Source organism: Microtus pennsylvanicus, chromosome 8, assembly GCF_037038515.1.
Source record: "Microtus pennsylvanicus isolate mMicPen1 chromosome 8, mMicPen1.hap1, whole genome shotgun sequence".
Taxonomy (NCBI): domain Eukaryota; kingdom Metazoa; phylum Chordata; class Mammalia; order Rodentia; family Cricetidae; genus Microtus; species Microtus pennsylvanicus.
The window spans coordinates 16,911,104-16,932,861 of record NC_134586.1 but is presented as its reverse complement, the minus strand read 5'-3'; the positions used below and the strand labels follow the sequence as shown (position 1 = coordinate 16,932,861).

The 21,758-nt window shown below is 37.2% G+C and overlaps 1 protein-coding gene, 1 long non-coding RNA gene and 1 other non-coding gene across 3 annotated transcripts; all 3 read left to right on the top strand.

The window, feature by feature from the left end:
• The first annotated feature begins 10,166 nt into the window (after window positions 1-10,166).
• LOC142855910 (uncharacterized) lies at window positions 10,167-13,289 on the top strand. Its single transcript, XM_075982519.1, has 3 exons — window positions 10,167-10,260; window positions 10,989-11,923; window positions 13,192-13,289. The coding sequence occupies exons 1-2, from the start codon at window positions 10,197-10,199 to the stop codon at window positions 11,903-11,905; spliced, it is 981 nt and encodes a 326-aa protein (XP_075838634.1). The 5' UTR covers window positions 10,167-10,196; the 3' UTR covers window positions 11,906-11,923; window positions 13,192-13,289.
• On the top strand, window positions 12,408-12,511 carry LOC142856665 (U6 spliceosomal RNA). The gene has a single exon (XR_012911705.1). It is a non-coding gene; the product is annotated as a U6 spliceosomal RNA (small nuclear RNA).
• A 2,996-nt stretch (window positions 13,290-16,285) lies between the features above and the next one.
• Window positions 16,286-17,354, top strand: LOC142855912 (uncharacterized). The gene is made up of 2 exons (XR_012911562.1): window positions 16,286-16,384; window positions 17,122-17,354. It is a non-coding gene; the product is annotated as an uncharacterized LOC142855912 (long non-coding RNA).
• The last annotated feature ends 4,404 nt before the right edge of the window (window positions 17,355-21,758 follow it).

Here is a 21,758-nt window from a genome sequence, read left to right as displayed (position 1 = left end):
TTTCTTGGTCTCTATGTGGGAAATGATCTCTAGAACTATGGATGTTGTTCTGTTAGAGAAAGGGGTGATATGCATCCCGAGAGGCAATTTTGTCAGGGGTCATGATGTCATCAAGAGATGCATGGTAATTCATGGATAGGATGACTCTGATATCTTCCAAAATGTCCCTCGCCCAAATGTTATGAGGGACATTAGCTACTTTGATAGAAAAGGATCTCTGTTTGCAACATCCTTTCAGTGGACAAGCAATATGGTGGCATGGGAGTCCTGTTGTCTGCTCACTCCACTGTTGGAGGAGAAAGTCCAAAACTTCCAGTGAGGGAATAGGAGAGCTTCATTCTCTGTGAGGATGGTAACATTCTCTTCTTTGTCCATTAACCCTTTAATGGGTTGTCTATCCAGAAATATGTTCATCATAGGAGAGTGGAGGAAAACAGGCAGGGTCCAGAATACCTTGGGGATGGTATCATTCCCTTTTACTGGTGGTGCTGAGGGATGTCCCAGTAGGAGTTAAAAGTAGCAGCATTGTCCAAAGACTGTGAACAACAGTTGTTAGTTCATGAAAACCTTTGTTGCATCTGGGACAACATGTCTTTAGACAAGAGTTAGGGCAGTCATGCCATAGGTGGCTGGACTTAGCACTGCCCAAACATCATTAGTCTACCATGACAGAAGGGCCCCATCAGTCAGACCATTGACTGTCTGACAAGAGGGCATTGATGAAGACAGTCAGGGTAGCAATTGTGCCAGAATTAGAGTCAAGGTCCCAGGTGGCCAGCATCCATTTTTGGATCTCATTCTTATGGCAAACATCCTGGATAGATGCACTGAGCCCTTCTCATGTTAACTGTATAATCAATATTTCCCAGGCTGAACCCAGAGCCACCATTTATTCCACCGTCTCAGTGACTCGTGTGAGGAATAATTCCCCAGACAATTGAACAATGTTGCAGAAACAAACAGAAAGGTCATGAGAAGTGCATGTCTTAAGGGACACAAATGAAAAGTCTGACACCTACTGGAAATAAGCATATTGGCCTGTGGTGGATTTGGACACTGAATCAATATATTGGCCACACCTGGTGAGCATATCTAGGGAGGTATCAAGCCCATAGTGAAGGTTAAGATGGGCCTGTTACTCCACTTGATCATCATAAGATGAATGCCAATTAAGGAAGACCACAAGCTTCAAAATAGCCTGAAATAGATGGTACTAGGCATAATGGTTTGTAGTTGCATAACCCAGTCTTTAAAGACTTGTTCAAAGTAGGGAGAATCTGGGAAAAATTTGTTAACAACTTTGTGGACAAAAGAAAGTTCATAAGTGTTGTAGGCACCCATGGTTGGTTGATTATATGTCGATCACATGTTAACAAGAAGGACATGGTTGGACAATCTTCTGGGATTTGGGGGCCAAGGAAGATCATGCAACACAAACAGGGGAGGCAGTAGGGGGAGTGGGGTGCCATGGGCTATATGTTGTTGTAGGTTTGGTACCAATGTTCCTTCCATGGGTACTTGGGTGGAAGAGTGAAGGCTCAAAAAGGAGTGGGAAGGATTGAACATTACTTTGGCACAATGGTCTTGTACCCCATTAGAATTTGTTACTTGTACTTTAATAAAATGCTGATTTCCATTAGCTAGGCAGGAAGTACAGTCAGGTTGACCAGAAGAGGAGAATTCTGAGAAGAAAAAGGTTTCAGTCAGCACTTGTCACCCAGACACAAAGGAAGCAAGATGAGTCTGTCTTGTTAATAAAAGGTACTAACCCATGTGACTAACACAGACAAGAATAATGAGCTAATTTCAGACATGAGAATTAGTTAATAAGTATCCTGAGCTAATAGTCCAAGCAGTTTATGATTAATGTAGACCTCTGTGTGTTTCTATGCATTTGAACAGCTGTATGACTGGGTAGGACAGAAATCACTGCCAACAGAACATGTTGATTTGGGACACACTGCTTGGCATGAGTAGTTTGACTCCTCTTCCTTTGAGGAGTAAGGGGCCTCTGCAATATATGGTGTCAAGGTAATAGAGATTTTTACACTGTCCTGTTGCTGACAATGCTTGTGAGCAGCTCTGACTTCCTCTGGAGGGGGTGAGATGTGTGACTGTCAATGATGGCTAGTAGGATTTGGACAAATTTTAACAGAGGGAGTCACTCTTTAACCAACCTCATGATTTTGGTCAGGAAAGTGCATGCCCATCCTAGGTCAGGCTCTTGCATGTTTTCAGGGGGCCAACCCCACAACTGCATCCTCAAAATCTTCAAGAATTCCATTATTAACCTTAAAGCCATTGTTGACCAATATTAATTTTAATGCCCTCACCTGAAGTTTCTTTTGGTATGAGGCTAAGTTCCATAATTCTCTTTTTTTTAGCTGATATGAAAACAACATTTATTATAAAAAAAATTCCAGATGGTGTCTTGTGAACTCCTTGAAAAGTTCAAAGAACAAATAATTTTAAAAGTTATGAAACTTTCCCAATAAGGTAAAGTAAGAAACACCACATAACTTATTTTATGAAGAAGAGTATAAGTTTGATGTCAGAACATTAAAATGATGATCACAGGTCTGTCAATCTCAGAACATTAAAATGATGATCACAGGTCTGTCAATCTGTAAATTTAGATCAAAGAGTCCAAAGAACAGCATTACAACTGTAGACAGTAATTATATAGCTCATAATATACATGCCTAATTAGATTAATGCTAATTGGGACTGAATATTAGTTTAACGTCGAAAACACATAACTATATCCACTTGTTTAATATAAGAAAAAATACATTATGATTTCAGGTGTTGAACAAATACTTTTTTGTTAAGTTCAAAGATTTTTCATAAAAATCTCTTAGAAAATAAATGCAAATTTTCCAAATCTGTGAATAGGTATGTGTAAAATTTTAATTAAACACAATAGTTAAGTGATGAAAAGGCCAAAGCTTTCCTTTTGAGATCAGAAATTAAAACTCCATAATTCTCTTTATGGTAGAAAATGCAGGGCAGGCAAGAACAAAGTCTAAACTAGACAAAGAGAGGTATGAATAAAACAGTAAATATGTTGAATCCAAGTGTCTTACGCTTAGTGGAGGACTTCTATGGTTCATTATCCATGGTTATATGTCTACACAGTGTGTCTGGAAGAGAGGAAAAAGTTAGGAGCACCATGGGTGTTTTGCTTTCTGGGGTATCAGCCCTTACATAGACACACCTGATGAATCAAGAGCAGTAGTAGGTATTCCTACCTAGTGCACTAGGGGTACCAGAAAGACACAAAGAGAGAAATAGAAAAGGAGAATCTCCATGCTCATGTTCATGAGGACCAAGGATATGAAACATTCATGGGCCAACTCACCTAAAAAGTCACCAAAAAGGGTATGTTGTGATGCACTGCAGTTATGAAGTGGCGTTTGAAAGAGAACTCATAAGAAAAGCAAAAGTATACCAACCTAGTCAACATACTGGTAGCAACAAAGTGCAAATATTCGGATCCTAAAACACTCACAACCATCAAAAAATTTTACCTGATTTAAGTGCAGTCAGTATCAATGCCTGTACAGAATCCATGAACCCCAAACGAACACATGATTTTGCTTGGACACACCTTGACGGAGAGAGGCAAAAGGTGCAGAGTCAATGACAGACATTGGAAGTTGGCTGAATAGTGAATCATGTAGCTGCACACTCATTTACTACAGAAATCATGTTTGCCTATACCACCCCTCGACACACACTGTGTCCCATGGAAGTCAGTGAATGAGTCTATGGTGCTGGCCTCCTTTTATTGGTTCCATGGATCAGGCCTCCCCACATCAGTAATCTACAAGCATGGTGAAAAACTCCAAGTTGACCCAAGGGGAAGTCATTAGTGTGCATGCTAATGCAGACCAGTCTACACAAAAGTGGCCATGGACCAGTCAGGCCATATTTATTCTACAACGGGGCATGGATACAATTTGAGCAGAAAACAAGAGATTGATGATTATGTGATGGAAGTTGACTCTGGGGCTGGAGAGTGGAAGAACATTTAGGGAGACCACAAAAACTGTGTTTATAGAATTCCTCCACTGTGTAAGCAGAAAACATTTGGCATTCCTATGTTTTCTTGGCTCTGGGGTGTGGAGCCAACCACCATCATTCCATGAACAGAGTTGCACAGTCATTTAAGTTTTGTTCATGGACAAAATGTTTACTAATCCAGATGTGAAAGCCACTAATCAGGTTAAAATGTGTTTAATATGTACATAGTCTTAAGAAAGGAGAAAGAGCAGATAGTCATAGAAAGAGTATAAAAATAATAAAATAAGATTTTTCAAAAAATAATAAAATAATATAAAGAAAAATCCACATAAAATACATATATGTATATTTCTAATATGTTATTTTATTGTCTGAATTTTTTGATTGCAGATGAATAAATAATAGCTGCTAAGAAACACTGGATGGCAAAGGGTGCTTGATCAAACCAACCTATACTTTGAAAAATGCCTTTAATTCAAAATGGATGTCAAAATGTGTTTTGCTTTGAGGAAGACATTATGTTTTTGTATCCCTTCCCCTCAAAAAAATCAAAAGGTTCTGCAGATTCAATTAGAGTTAAAAAGAATTGTGTACCCAATAGAACATCCTCATTGTCTCAGTGTGTGGGTGCACCCCTTGCGGTCCTGAGTTCCTTGCTCATGCTCTCTCTCCTTCTGCTCCTGATTTGGACCTTGAGATTTCTGTCCGGTGCTCCAATGTGGGTCTCTGTCTCTGTCTCCTTTCATCGCCTGATAAAGGTTAATATTCAGGTGGATGCCTATATGTTTTTCTTTGGGTTCTCCTTATTTAGCTTCTCTAGGATCACTAATTATAGGCTCAATGTCCTTGGTTTATGGCTAGAAACCAAATATGAGTCCAGCTGGCCTGGGTCTGAAAAAGCTTGGGATAAAACCAGACTCGCTGAACATAGCGGACAATGAGGACTACTGAGAACTCAAGAACAATGGCAATGGGTTTCTGATCCTACTGCACGTACTGGCTTTGTGGGAGCCTAAACAGTTTGGATGCCCACCTTACTAGACCTGGATGGAGGTGGGGGTTCCTTGGACTTCCCACAGGGCAGGGAACCCTGATTGCTCTTTGGGCTGAGGAGGGAGGGAGACTTGATTGGGGGAGAGGGAGGGAAATGGGAGGTGGTGGTGGGGAAGAGACAGAAATCTTTAATAAATAAATAAATTAAAAAAAAGAATTGTGTATTATCCAGGAAGACCCTTTTAAAATTCTGGCTACAGACTTAAAAAATAAACTTAAAAAAAACCTAAAAGACACATAATGTATATTTTACCTGGTCAAACATAAAACAATACATTATCTTTAACTCACTTGTACAAACACACATCCCAGACTTATGTTAGTACTGATATGCATGTTACATTTAAAAGTTTATATGTTTTCAGAAAAATTGAATCAAACAACAATAAAAACAGATGTCTCCGGTGATAAAACAACCCAGAGCACATCTGTTACAGCTTCCTCAGCATTCTGCTTCCAGAAAGCTTTAAGGCTGCTACCTGAGATGGTTCACCCTTACAGACTACTTCAGGAAGGAATTAACCATTGTCCTTATTTTTTCAGGATCCCTCAAAGATTTCAGCACTAACAAACAAAAAATCATTTAGAAAGAACAATGCACATATCCCCAAAAGATGGGTTATGGAAGTTTTTCATCATTTCCTTGGGGGTTACAAGTTATTGTTGGTAACATCCCAAGAAAAAAAAAAGATTGAGCTAAGGATATAAGGTCCAGAGATCTTATTCTGAAAAGAAGAAGGGGGAATAGAGAAATGACAGGATAAAAGGTTAGAATATTATTTTTAAACTACAAAAGCAACTTTAGTTTTAAATATTTTACATTGGTATGGACCTTTGTATAGTGATACTAATTTAAGTTTATTTTTTTTGTATCATGTATGCATGTTTCAACTCTTGCTTGGGTTAGTGTGCTTATTTGTCTTATTGAAAATGTACTATATAATTAATAAATAGAGGTTAATAGTTTGTCATTTATGGCAAACAGTTTTGTTGCCAGTCATATAAGATATGTTTTCAAGGTTAAGCAGGTATGCTTAGGGAGATAGATGGTCTTCAAACACATCAAAGATATAGAGTATATGGCACATAAGATGTTTAATAACTTTGAGGCCTTTCATGACCATGAGACATGTGTGCTCTTGACAGAACCAATCTACTTCAGAGAAGATGATGGACATCAAGAAACCTCCATGTGGAACTTACTTTTTTTGTAGCAAAAGCTAGCCTTTTAAAAAATAAAATGCCCTTGCCGCAAATAATGACCGTGTGTTTTCCAAATTATATAAACAGAACCTAAAGGAAAGTGACTGCCAAGCTTTTTCAAGATAAGGTATGACAGTTAATTGAAATTACTTGCTTCTCAAAAATGACTGTCAGATATACAGGGCATGTAGACCAAAGATATATATGCACAATGTTGTAGAAAAACTTTGGGTGATTTTCCAGGCAGCCAGACATCCCTGCCATTAGGTAATATTAGATTTTTCTGGGGTATTTGGTAGAGTTAAGAATTAACTAATATGAGGACCAGAAGTTTCTTGGATAGAAATCAAGACCAACCAGAAGAATATTAGTTGTTGAGCCCATACTATAACTATAAGACCAGTGGATACATAAGATGTTCCCCATACATCATTTGCCTTGAGGCTTGCTACAGGGTTAATTATGGCTTACCGGAGCCACCTTTAAGTGTTATTGTTTGTTTTTACATATGCCATCACCTCTGTTCATAGGTGATATTTTTCTTGTGATACATTAATCTCTTTCACACTTTGCTGACACTGAAGAAGGTCAGGGAAATGCTGGCAACTGTGTTATATAGTGGAATTAGCATAGGGCAAAATGACTCTTCCCTAGATGTCACTTTAACACCAACTCACTGGTGAGCATGGTCCTCCTTCTTCTGCTACTATCTTACATCAAATTTAACTCTATGTAAGCATTTGGGTGACTCATATCCTGGTATTATGACTATACAGGATGCCGAATCAGAAATAGTTATAGTAATAAGTTGAAGGAACTTTAAGGACCAAATAATGCTATCATAAATCTAGCATCCAATCAAGGTAAATGACATGAGCTTATCAGATTTCAATTTAGCCTGGAAGAATTGCCAAATCATAATCTATTCCCTTCCAAGACCACTTTTCTTGTAAAACTCAACTGAGAAAACCTTCCTGAAATCTCAGGAATGGAAAAATAACAGATAATTAAATGAATAATAGAGGGGACAGTGATTTGCACATAAGAGGGTGCTTAGCTTTGAACTGCCATGACCCTACACCATAATTTACCTCAACAAAACCAAAACTTAAACTAATTTTGTATTAAAATGAACAATAAAAGTGTGAAGTGAAAAGACCAGTGTTGGAAACCAACCATGACAAAAATTCTTAGTGCCAAGGTTAAGACATGGGGATTTAGAAAATATTAGTAAAGAATACAAAGACATGAAAGAAAATAATAAAATGGAGGAACATACTGGATAGTAATGGAACAGGATTCTAGTGAGTATTGAAATTTACCTGAATTTAATTTCCAACTGCTTAAACTTCTCCTGACCACAAAAGTTAAGAGCAAGACAAAATACTACATTATCATGATACAAGGAAATGAACATACCAGTTGAAGGTTGTAGGCTACATTCATAGTTAAACATTTTGTTGCTAGAACATAACAAGTCATACTTACACTCTAGATCAAAACATTTTGTAGGCAAACTACTCCCTGAGTGGAATCCAAAGTTGCCTTTTTAAGGGAACTGGAACCTTATTTGGATCCTTAGATGTTTGTGTGAGGTAGTAACATATCTATTTCTCTATTTCTGAAGAACAAGTCTAACTATTAGCCATACCTGTTGACAATACCCTTCAAAGAGCAGTAATCTCTGACCTAGATCTTTGTGGAAACTTCGTTTGAAGTAGAAACACAATAACCCCAGTACTTGGGAGGCAGAGGCAGGTGGATCTCCGTGATTTCGAGGCCAGCCTTGTACACAGAGAGAGTTCCAGGACAGCAAGAGCTGTCAAACAGAGAATACCAAAAACCCAAAACCAAAACAAACAAAAAGAAAAAGGCCACAATAACCGTGAAAGAACTAGAAGTAAGCTCCAAATCTCTGGCCTTTGGAAAACATGGCAATTGGCTCACATTTTCAGGCTGTCTGTATAGACCAGGTGTCTGGATGAACAAACGTTTGTCTAAGATGAACTGCCTATTTTCAGATTGGACAAAATAGACTCACAATAAAAGACAGTAAACAAAGACAGTTGGCTAGAAATGTAATGACATTTTGTTGCCAAATTTTAAATAAAAATTCAACAACATACAGAAGAATAGAAATAATAAGGATTTGGAGTCTTTAAAAGCTACGGAGAAACCCTGTCTCGAATTTCAAAAAAAAAAATCTTGTAATATCTGAAAATAAAAGCTAGTTGGAAATTCTACAAGGAAAAATGTTCAAGCACTTACTTCTAATTATAGTAGATCAGGCTGTACAATGGTAGTACACACCTTTAGTCCCAGCACTGTGGAGGCAGAGACAGGTCGATCTATCTATGTTTGAGGTCATCATTTCTAAAGAACGAGTTCCAGGACAGGTTTCAAAACTACTCAGAGAAAGGCTGTCAAGAAACAAAAAAGAAGAGAGAGAGAGAGAAGAAAAAGAAGACAGAAAGAAAGGGAAAAAAAGAAAACCCAAAAAAACAAAAGAAAAAGAAAAAAAAACAAACCCCTAGTAGTTTATGTTAAAATAGATGTTGGAATTGAGTTAATATCAACATGAAGCAGAGAAAATATTCAGTATTGACCAGTCTAAGAAAGGAGCATAGGATCATATGAGGAGTTAGAACCAAAATGTTATATGATTTAAATTTGCTGTTGGTAGCCGAATACTTAATTCTATTCTACAATCATGGCTAGTCATTGGTTACTGGTAGTGGTTGAAAATATTTCTTAAAAGTGAGAAGGTATAAGCCCAGTTATATGGAACATTCTGGAAAGAAATTTGACTGTCAAAATCTCAGAAACATGAAATGGCATGAGTTTGTCAAGGAATTGTGCATTTGTCTTAAGCACTGTAGAAATCCATGCCACTTATTGTAGTATTATTGTTAAGAATATTAGAAGCTTTAAGAGCTGTGGAGATGGCTCAATCAATAATGGAATTTTATTATGGCTATAAGCACAATATTCGGTTTTCCTGAATCCAAGTAAAAAGCTATGTAGAAAGACATATTGCAAAAATTCCAACAAATATGATCTAGGAGATGGAACTATCTGTTTGCTTGGAGACTTGTAAGCCAATAGTATCTCAACATGATTATTTATTGCCAATGAGATGTCTAATTTTAAATACAGCACAGAAAGAAAGATCTGAGTACCTGCAACCAAAGTTATCTTCTGTCCATACTTTACCAGGCCTGTAAAGAAATGTACCTAAGCACCCAAGCGCACGCACACACACACACACACACACACACACACATACACACACCACACCACACCACACGAGAGAAACACACAATCACTCAAAATCTCACACACCCAAAGAATAAAATATTTTGGTAATGTAAAGCTCCAAGTGTTTCCCATTTCAAACAACACGTTAGAGATTTTGTATAGTCTTTGTGGTTCTGAATAAATGAGGTGTCAAGGAATGCATCTTATCTAAACATAAATGACCTGTATGTCATGGAAAATACAACTATATATCAGACCCATAGTTACAGGATGATTGGTGATCTACAGATGAAAATAAAGGCTAAAGATATGAAGCATCTTCATGTTTAAAAAAGTATGAGTCAGCACTATCATAACTTTATATAAGAACTGCATACCAAATACAATGAAATTCATATAATGACAGCATTTTAATATAGATTTTAACATCATAGCATGCTTCATCTGCTCTTAGTCCAAGACATGCTGCCAGTGCCTCATGTTATACTAGCTGGCAGAATTCCCAAAGAGGAGTCAAGGATGCAGTATTTCCTACTTTGTCAAATATGAGGTCACACAGGATGGGATCAAAGGCGCCATTCTTCTGCTGGGTCATATAAAGGCAGGTACCACACTGCATGCAGCACAGACTTGGAAGAATCTCCAGAGACTCCAAGATGCTGGTTGTCCTGTTCACAGTGACCTTGCTGGCCCTGAGCTCTCTTCAGAGCTTCAGTGAAGGTAAGACAGAAATGGTTGTTTGTTCAGTGGATCTGCATTTAGGTAACAGATCATGTAATTCCTGCAAGATGCAGAGAGGGAGAAGAAGATTAGCAGAACGGCAGGAATGTAGAATCAGTACCAAAGTATTGTGTTCAAATTGTCATTCCAAACAGGAATTGAATGTTGTCATGGGCAATAAAAATTTGATTAGGGGTTGGAACAGAAGGTTGAAAAAGTAGGGCTGTGTCTTTAGAGTCACCTCTCTGTGTTGAGAAGGATCCAACAGGAAGATTCACAGAAGGCCAACTGAATATCCTGTAACGAAGTAGTCAGTCGATAACAGTCATCTTGCCACAGTGAATGTAGAACAGAAGAAAGGACATAGGGACATTTCTGATAGAATAGTCAAATAATTTTAAAATCCTATGTTTTGTTTCAGTCTTGTCCATGGAAACTATGACTGAAAAATTAGTTTTCTAAGATCTCAAATTCTATTCCAAGCATAAAGATCTGATGTTTGATACCATAAATACATGTACTCAGAGATAATTTCCCTCAAAACTAGGTGGGAATGATCATGAGGATGACTCACAAATGAGTAGGAGGAATAATATAGTAATCATTGAGCTGTTGATAAAAGGAAATAAGACATTTGTTTCAGCACTAAACTTGCCACTTCTTGTGATGTATCAAATAAAAAACGTAAGTCAGCATCTCAGATTCTAATCACAGACCCTCTGTTGCAGCATTCCCACATGGTCCTCCTCGTCACCATGATTTGGGTCCTAAGCATGGTCCACCTCAGCTAGGCCCACCCCAGCGAGGCAGACCTCAGCAAGGCCCACCCCAACAAGGCCCACCCAAGCAAGGCCCACCCCAGCAAGGCCCACCTCAACAAGGCCCACCCCAGCGTGGAGCACCCCAGCAAGGCCCACCCCAACAAGGCCCACCCAAACAAGGCCCACCCAAACAAGGCCCACCCCAACAAGGCCCACCCCAGCAAGGCCCACCTCAGCGAGGACCACCCCAGCAAGGCCCACCCCAGCGTGGCCCACCCCAACAAGGCCCACCCCAACAAGGAGGTCAACAGCAGAACCAAGGCCCACAGCAAGGAAACCAGCAAGGCCCACAACAACAAGGAGGTCAACAGCAGAACCAACGCCCTCAGCAAGGAAACCAGCAAGGCCCACAACAACAAGGAGGCCAACAGCAGAACCAACGCCCTCAGCAAGGAAACCAGCAAGGCCCACAACAACAAGGAGGCCAACAGCAGAACCAACGCCCTCAGCAAGGAAACCAGCAAGGCCCACAACAACAAGGAGGCCAACAGCAGAACCAAGGCCCTCAGCAAGGAAACCAGCAAGGCCCACAACAACAAGGAGGTCAACAGCAGAACCAACGCCCTCAGCAAGGAAACCAACAAGGCCCACCCCAGCAAGGAGGCCAACAGCAGAACCAAGGCCCTCAGCAAGGAAACCAGCAAGGCTCACCCCAACAGGGAGGCCAACAGCAGAACCAAAGCCCTCAGCAAGGAAACCAGCAAGGCTCACCCCAACAGGGAGGCCAACAGCAGAACCAAGGCCCCCAGCAAGGAAACCAGCAAGGCTCACCCCAACAGGGAGGCAGACCTCAGGAATCTTCCCAGGACCAGGATGCTGAGTAATCAAAGATACATTATCAGGTAGGATTTGATTTCTCTGTTAATGAAGCATCTCATTTCTCATAGTTTTGAAAACACAAGCTGTGCTAACTCAACTTTAATCACATTTATATCACATAATTTAGGTTCTCATTAATATTACTATTATTTGGATCTTTACTATTTTTGAATATTACATTATTTGGCTAATCTGTGGTGATATAGGGAGATGATTAATATTTTGTATACTGCTCAAGTTATTGTGATTGTGACGAACAATGCATATACATGCTTGACAACATGAGTTTTATTGTTTGTTCAAGAAGTACAATGTTATTCATAAATTCTTCTGCCTTTTTGCTCATGCCAGAAACCCCACCGATTATGCTCAGAATAAGAAATATAAATAAATGAGAAATCAAGTGATCAAGTTAACTTTTAAAAGTTATCAGTCCTCTTCACCATCCCCATCAATAAAGGCTTCCACTAATTCCTTCCACAGTTTATCAGAAATAAACATAGATCGTTGCTTCAACAGCACATATCCTAAAATTTGAAACAATACTGATGAGATTAGCTTGTCCTCTGTGCAAGGGTTTCACAAAAATTTGTGTAGCATTCCATATTAAACAAAAGAAACACACACACAGACATTTTCTTATCTTCATAGTACCCTTATATTAATTAATTTTTTAAAAAATGCACAATAGTTCATAGAGACAGCATGTTTGTATTCATATCCATGATGCTTTTGGTTTTTTTGCAATAGTGAGCCATAATTTTCTGTGATTCTTGCTGTCTTTGGTTAGTTTTATATCCTGTCAATGGACTTTCAAATGGTTTCTGTTTTTCTCTAGTGTAAAATTTGCTTTAGTAACCCAACTTTATACATATGTTTTATAGTTTAAATGAGTTTCTGAGATAAAGTTCATATACACTAGGCTGGCTTCAAACTTGCTGTGTGGCCAAGTATACCCTTGAATTCCAATCATCTTCCCTCTACTTCCCAAGTGCTGTGATTATATGCACATGCCTTATTCACCTACTCACCATTTTAATATCAAATACATTCTCGCTAAAGCCATATATCCAATAAAATATATTTGGCTCGTTTTTTTTTTCAGAGTGCATCATGTGCTAAATGGTTACAAAAATTAATAAAAATAACCAGAAAGTAAAGGGAAAAAGAGTACAGAAAGAGAAAAAAAGACATGGACTTCTATCTACATCATTAAAGGTGTTAGAAAGAGATGAGAAACTTCATCTAGTTATGATTTCTTTATAACTTCTTTTGTGTTTGTTTCTTTCAGATAATGAGTAAGAAAATACTGGCTTTGGTGGATTGGGCAACTGAAATAATGTGGCCATAATCTATCATTTTAATAACAATAAAATCATAAGCATACCATTTCTGACTCTTGTCTTTATTTATGGGTGTATGTTGATCTGGAATTTGACAACCTTAGACAAAATTTATGATCACCCAGAAACCTATAACATAGATGCTCCTAACCTTCTCTCTTCCTACATCCACAAACAATCTGACAAATAAAAAATTCCACCACACACACAACTATCTTCTAATACAAAACTATTTGTATAAACATAATATATATGTACTTATACATACATATTGTATGTATGTCATAAAACTCCAGCTGCTACTCTTCTTTTTAGAGAAACAGAAAACAGAGAATAATTGGGAAGAAAAGTTTAAAATAGACATTCTTAGTATTTAGAAAATAATGAATTTCATTTTTATAGGTTATGGATCTGTTTTTCCAAATTATTTTCCCGTAATATACTATATTTTCTCCATTCATGTTCCCAAAAGATTGTCTTCCAAAGTACATACAGTATTTTATTAAAGCCTACATGAATTCCATAAAATAGGCCATAAGATAAAACTTTAAAGGATAAAATACTTGAAGTCCACCAGAAATTATTTTGAGACCTACAATTTTTTTCTTGTCTGGGACTCCACATATAATTGCAAATAAATACATGTGATAATAACGTAACTTGCCTAACTAGGATTCCTAGGTTCTTAGGAATCTAACAATGTCTGGAAAACCCACTATTGAATTATATTTCCCCAACTCACAGATGATTAAACAACATTTTCTTGTACTACAGCAAATTTTACATAATATATAACATAATTAGCTCAGTATATATAAATACATACATATATGCATTTATATATGCACACACATATATATTTAAATATATGTATTTAAATAGAAATCTTTGTGATATTTCAAAAGCCTTAGGCCACTTCTCATTATTGACTTTAGTACAATTACAATTAGGATTTCATTTTATCAGAATTTTAAAACACACTGATTTGTGCTTTTGAAAATGGGTAAGCACACTTGCTGCTACTGCAGAGGATACAGATTTGGTTCCCAGCACCTACACAGAAGTGTAAAACTGCCTATAACTCCAGTTCCAGATAATATTTTGCCTTTTGCTGATCTCTGCAGGTTCTGAGTGCATGTAGTACTCATACACATTCAGGCAAACACTCTTATGCATAAAATAACATAAGCAGATATTTAACTAACATCTGAGCTACAATGCTTAACACAAAATTATTCTCAAGGTATTGATTATCTCCCAGTGTCATGGACTACTTCTCATTGCCTGCAAGATTTAGGACTCTCAACTATTTATCCAACACCGTGTCTGTCTGCGTGCTGACATGGTCCCGATATAATGATAATTGTGTAAACCTCTGAAACTGTAAGCTGCATTTTAATTAAATGCTTTCCATTAAAAGAGTTGCTATGATTATGATGTCTCTTCACAGTAATTGTACTATAATGAACAATAAAAGGAAGTTCATAGTAATGCATTGTGAAAATAACAGTTGCATAGACTAATAAACTTCTGTCTAGGTGAACTAGATCAACTTCCTATTGTCAGATAAAAGAGAAAACATACACAGTTACAAAGGAGAAACCAAAGAGAGCTGAATGGAAATATGATGGCATGTTGCTAACAAATTTTAAATATAAAATTGAGCAACAAAATGAAGAATAGAATTGATAATGATATGGAGCGTTTTATAACTTACCCTGTAATGTTTGACAAAAAAAATCTAGTTATACCATAAGAAAATGCATGGGGAAAATTCTTCAACAACCTTCTAATAGCAGCAGTTTGGATAAAGACAGGTTGGATATGAAATTTAATTAGCATGCTACAAAGAAAATACTCTGTGGTAAAGACCATTCTTAGAAAACAAAATAGACCCCAACTGAAAATGAGAACATAATTCTGTTAATTCTACAATAAAATTAAGTAATTTGCTATCATCTGCAAATTTCAGTTGTATTATAATCATGGCCATTCATTGGTTACTAGCAGTGATTGATAACATTTCCTAAAAGTGAGAAGATATAAGCCCAAGTTCATAGAACATGCTGTAAAAGGATTTGACTGTGGAAATCTCAGATACATGAAGCAGCATGTGCTTGTCAAAGCATTTTGTATTTGTGTTAAAAGTTGTAGAAACCCCATGGCACTTTTTGTATAACTTTTCTTAACAGGGATAGAATCTTTAAGAACTGGGCAGATGGCTCATTTGCTAAAGGGCTTTCCTCCAGAGCTTGAGAAACAAAGTTGTGATTGCCCTGAATCCAAGTATAAAGCCAAGTGAGAGGGCACATTTCTAAAATCCCAGCAATAATGATCTGGGAGATGGAGATACCTGTATCTCTGGAGTTGCAAGCCAACTATTTTCTCAACATGATGATTTCAGATAAATGAGATACCTCATCGTAAATACAAGGTGGAAATAGACATTTGACTACCAACTGTCCATGATTTACCATGCATGTAAAAAATCACAGAAAAAACACATCAATACACATTCATTCAAACATACATCTAAAGAACAAAACAATTTTAGTTGTGTAAAGCCTGAAGCAGTCCCCATTTTGAAATAAAAAATAGGAATTTTAGACAGTTTTTGTTGGCCTGATTTAGATAAGGCTACAGAAATTTCATCTTATCCAAAAAATGACCTCTTTATAATAAAATCATATCTAGTTTATAACCAGTAGTTACAATATGATCAGGGGCCCATTGGTGAAAATAAGAGATAAAGATATGAGGCATCTTTGTGTTTGCAAAAATATCAGTTACCATGATCACAATCATATTGAAATTCATGTAATTACAAAACTCTAAAATAGGGATTGACATCATAGTTATGCTTTATCAACTGTTAGTCCAAGTCACACTATCAATGCCTCACATTATACTACCTGGCAGAACTCCCAAAGAGGAGTCAAGGATGCAGTGTTTCCTACTTTGTCAAAGGTGAGGTCACCCAAGATGCAGATCAAAGGTATCATTCTTCTGCTGAGTCTTATAAAGGCTGATACCCCACTTCATGCAGCACAGACTTGAAAGAAACTCCAGACTCCAAGATGCTGGTTGTCCTGTTCACAGCAGCCTTGCTGGCCCTGAGCTCTGTTCAGCGTGTCAGTGAAGGTAAGAAAGCATGACAGCTTGTTCAGTGAATCTGGGTGAGTAGCAGATCATATGTCACTCCTGAATGATGCAAGGAGAGAGAAGACTAGCAAAAAGACGGGACTGTAGCATCAGTACCAAGGAAATGCATTTCAATCCTCATCCCAAACCATCATGGATACCATCATGTACAATAGAAACTTGGTTAAGTATATGAATGATGAAAAGGTTAGATAGATGTCTAGATTCACCTTTTTGTGTTATGAAGAATAAAACAGGAAAGCTCACAAATGGAAAAAAATCCAGCTGTGAATATCCTTTAATAAAGTAGTCAGTGGACAACAGTCATCTTGCCTCAGAGAATGTAGAACAGAAGAAAGAAAGAATGTAGGGCCATTTTGGGGTAAGATAGTCAAATAACCAATTTGAAAATCCTATAATTTTGCTTCTCTCTTGACCATGGAGACAATGCCTAGAAAACTAGTTGTTTGAGATTTCAAATGCTAGTTTCAAGCATCAAGATATGATGTTTGATACCATCAATACATGGATTAAGGAAAAATTTCTTTAAAAAGTAGGTGGGAGAGATTATGATGACAATTGGCAAATTGTTAAAAGGAACTATGTAATAGCCATCGAGTTCTTAATTAAAGGAAAAAGGACATTTATCTCATCATGAAATTTCTCTTTTTCTGCTATGTACAAAAAATAATCTTTAGTCTGCATCTCAAAACCTAATCATGGATACTCTGTTGCAGCATTCCCCCAAGGACCCTCGACCAACCAAGGTTTTGGTCTTAAGCAAGGCCCACCCCAGCAAGGGCCACCCCAACAAGGAGGTCAACAGCAGAACCAAGGCCCTCAGCCAGGAAGACCCCAACAAGGAGGCCAACAGCAGAACCAAGTCCCTCAGCAAGGAAACCAGCAAGGCTCACCCCAGCAGGGAGGCCAACAGCAGAACCAATGCCCTCAGCAAGGAAACCAGCAGGGCCCACCCCAACAAGGAGGCCAACAGCAGAACCAAGGCCCTCAGCAAGGTAACCAGCAACACACAGAACTCGGTATTAATTATAAATTAATTGTTTAGCCTATTAGCTCAGTCTCATTATTAACTTCCTTATTCAACTTAAATTAACCCATAATTATTGTTTACCATGTATCTTGGTAACTTTAGTCAGTGCAGCATTCTCATCTTGCTACCTCTGTGCATGGCTGGTGACTGAATCATTGGTTTTCCTCTTCCCATGATGTGGAATTCTTCCTCTGTATGCTGTGACTACCATTGGTAAATAAAGTAACTGCCTTGGCCTGTTGATAGGGTAGAACAGAGCTAGTCAGGGGAAAACTAAACTGAATGCTGGGAGAAGGAAGGCAGAGTCAGAGAGAAACCATGTAGCCCTGCCAGAGATAGATGCTGAAATTTGCCAGTAGGCCACAAACCTCGTCGTAAAATATAAAATACTGGAAATGGGTTAATACTAGATGTAAGAGCTAGTAGAAATATGCTTAAGCAATTGGCCAAGCAGTGATTTAATTAATAGAGTTTCTGTGTAATGATTTCAGGGCTGGGAGCTGGGAACAAACAAATACCCTCCTTTCAACATTCCCAGAATACCCGCTGCTCCTATTACTATATTTGGTCTTGCATTTTACGCATAGAGATAGATATGGATCTATTTTATTTCTTCTCCATGTTGATATACAGTTATTCCAGCACCATCTATTGAATATCCTTTCTTTTTTGTTTTATATTTTTTGCTTCTTTGTTAAAAGTCATGTGTTTTATGTGAATTAATATCTGGGTCTTTGATTCAGTTCCATTGGTTCTCCTGTCTGTGTTTATGCGAATAAAATTTTGGGGGTCACTTATGCAAATAGTGAGAGTTTGACTTCTTTTCTTATTTGTATTTCCTTGGTCTCTCTCTTTTTTTTTTTGTATTATTGCTTTAGTTAGAACCTTAAGAACTCTATCGAATAGATATGGAGAGAACCTTGTCTTGTTCCTGCTTTGAGTGGGATTGCTGTTAGGTTTTCTCCATTTAGTTTAATGTTGGCTGATAGCTTGCTGTAGATTGCATTTATCTTTGTATCCCTGATCTTTCTAAGACCTTTATCATGAAAAGATGTTGTATATTGTAGAAGGCTTTTACATTTAAACAGGGATATGCTATAGAGATTTGTATCTTTATGGATCTTGGTTTAGTGATACAAATTTAAGGTAAATTTTGTTATACTATGTATATGTATATTTCTGCTCTTGATTTAGGTTTTGTTTGTTCAGCTCATTTAAAAATGTAATGTGTAATTAAGAAGTACAGGTTAATAAATAACCATCTATAATAATTAAGCATGTAGTGATGTTAGTTAGATTTTCTCATTGTAAAGAGATGTATTTCAGATGAATAGGCATTCTTCAAACCTTTCAAAGACTAAAGAATATATCATTTAAAATATTTTAAGCACTTAGGACACATCTGCTCCTGGTAACACAAATATACTGCAAGAAGAAGATAGGCATCAAAGAGGTTTTTCATGGAGATTGATAGCCATTTGGGTAAAAAAACTGCACTTGCCTGGAATGCTTTATACACCGGACATGCAGGACATGCAGAGAAATGACTGTTGAGCTTGTCTAAAGGTGAGAAGATCCTTTGGGGTTCCTGCTTCATTAAAGAATCTGCCAGACATGCTGTAGGACACAGAAGAAAGAGACTGACAAACTGACAATATAAGCAGAACAATCTTTGAATTTTCCTGATTCATGGAAAAATCTGTTGGATACTATGGACCTGTAGGCTGAAGATAGATGCCCCAAAAGTAAAGAAACCCTTTGGGTTACTTTCCAGGCAGTGAAATGTTTCTGTCAATTCTAGAGTTTTTGAGTTGCTTACAATGCACTTTCTGTTTACTTAGGTAATATTATATCCTTCTGGAGTTTTTGATTAAGTTGAGAAATTTATAGTTATAATTATAGTTTTTCTTAGTTATGATTAAAAATGGAGTAGATATAAATACTGTAACTGTAATTCTTGCTTGATACCTGTTCTGTTAAATGTAATTTTACTATGTTAAAGTTAAAAACCATTCTTATTTAAACAGAAAAGGGAAGGTGTTGTGAGATTTCCCTCTGTATGCTGTGATTATCATTAATGAATAAAGAAATTGCTTTAGACCTATAGGAGTGCATAAATTATCTATGCAGAGAAAACTAAACTAAATGATAGGAGAAAGAAGAGTAGAGTTAGAGAGAAGCCATTGAGTCACCACCAGAAACTCCCAGGGCCAGATGGTTGTAGTACATAATTCTACAAGAACTTCCAAGAAGAGTTAATTCCTATACTCCTTAATGTGTTCCAAACAATAAAACTGAAGAGTTATAGCCACACTCTTTTTATGAAGCTACAGTCACACAAAGACTCAACCAAGAAAGAGAATTATCAACCGATCTCACTCCTGAACACCGATGAAAAAATTCTCAGTAAAATACTAGCAAACAGAATCCAAGAACACATCAAAAATCATTATGATCAAGTGGGATTCATCCCAGAGATGTAGGGCTGTTTCAACATATCAATGTAATCCATCATATAAGTAAACTGAAAAAAAAAACATAAGATCACTTAATTAGATGCTAAAAAAGCATTTGACAAAATTCAACACCCTTTTATGATAAAGGTCTTGGAGAGATTAGAGATACAAGTATCATATCTAAATATAATAAAAGCAATATACAGGAAGCCAACAGCTAACATAAAATTAAATGGAGAGAAACTCAAAGTGATTCCACTAAAATCAAGAACAAGACAAGGCTGTCCACTCTCTCCATATCTCTTCAACATAGTACTTGAAGTTTTAGCAATAGCAATAAGACAACATAAGGAGGTTAAGGGGATTCAAGTTGGAAACAAAGAAGTCAAACTTTCATTATTTGTAAATGATATGATAGTGTGCATAACCAACCCCAAAAACTCTACCAGAGAACTCCTGATGCTGATAAATACCCTCAGTGATGTGGCAGGATACAAGATCAACTCAAAAATATCAGTAGCCCTCCTATACATAAAGGATAAAGAAGCTAAGAGGGAAATCAGAGAAACATCAACTTTCACTATAGTCACAAATAGCATAAAGTATCTTGGGGTAACAATAACCAAGGAAGTGAAAGATCTATTTGACAAGAACTTCAAGGCACTGAAGAAAGAAATTGAAGAAGACACCAGAAAATGGAAAGATCTCCTATGCTCTTAGATGGGTAGGATCAACATTGTAAAAATGGCAATTCTACCAAAGGCAATCTATAAATTCAATACAATCACCATTAAATTCCAAAAAACTTCTTCACAGACCTTGAGAGAACAATAATCAACTTTATAAGTAAAAACAAAAAAACCCAGGATAGCCAAAACAATCCTATACAATAAAAGAACTCACAGAGGCATTACCATCCCTGACTTCAAACTTTATTACAGAGCTACAGTAATGACAACAGCTTGGTATTGGCATAAAAACAGAGATGTTGATCAATGGAATCTCATTGAAGACCCAGATATTAACCCACAAATCTATGAACACCTGATTTTTGACAAATAAGCTAAAATTATACAATGGAAAAAAGAAAGCATCTTTAACAAATGGTGCTGGCATAACTGGATGTCAACCTGTAGAACAATGAAAATAGATCCATATCTATCACCATGCACAAAACTCAAGTCCAAATGGATTAAAGACCTCAATATAAATCTCATCACACTAAAGCTGATAGAAGAGAATGTTGGAAGTAGTCTGCACTACATGGGCATGGAAGAACACTTCCTACATATAACCCCAGCAGCACAAAAAATAAGAGCAACAATGAATAAATGGGACCTCCTAAACCTGAAGAGCTTCTGTAAAGCAAAGGACACAGTTATTAAGATAAAAAGGCATCCTACTGAATAGGAGAAGATCTTCACCAACTCCACATCAGACAAAGGTCTGATCTCTAAAATATATAAAGAACTCAAGAAATTAGACATTAAAATCCTAAATAACTCAATTAAAAATGGGGTACTGAACTGAACAGAGAATTCTCAAGAGAAGAATTTCAAATGGCCAAGAGATACTTAAGGACATGCTCAATTTCCTTAGCAATCAGGGAAATGCAAATCAAAACAACTTTGAGATACCATCTTACACCTCTCAAAATGGCTAAAATCAAAAGCACCAATGATAGCCTATGCTGGAGAGGATGTGGAGTAAGGGGTACACTCATCCACTGCTGGTGGATTTGCAAACTTGTGCAACCACTTTGGAAATCAGTGTGGCAGTTTCTCTGAAAATTGGGAGTCAACCTACCTCAGGATCCAGCAATACCACTCTTGGAAATATACCCAAGAGATGCCCAACCATACTAGAA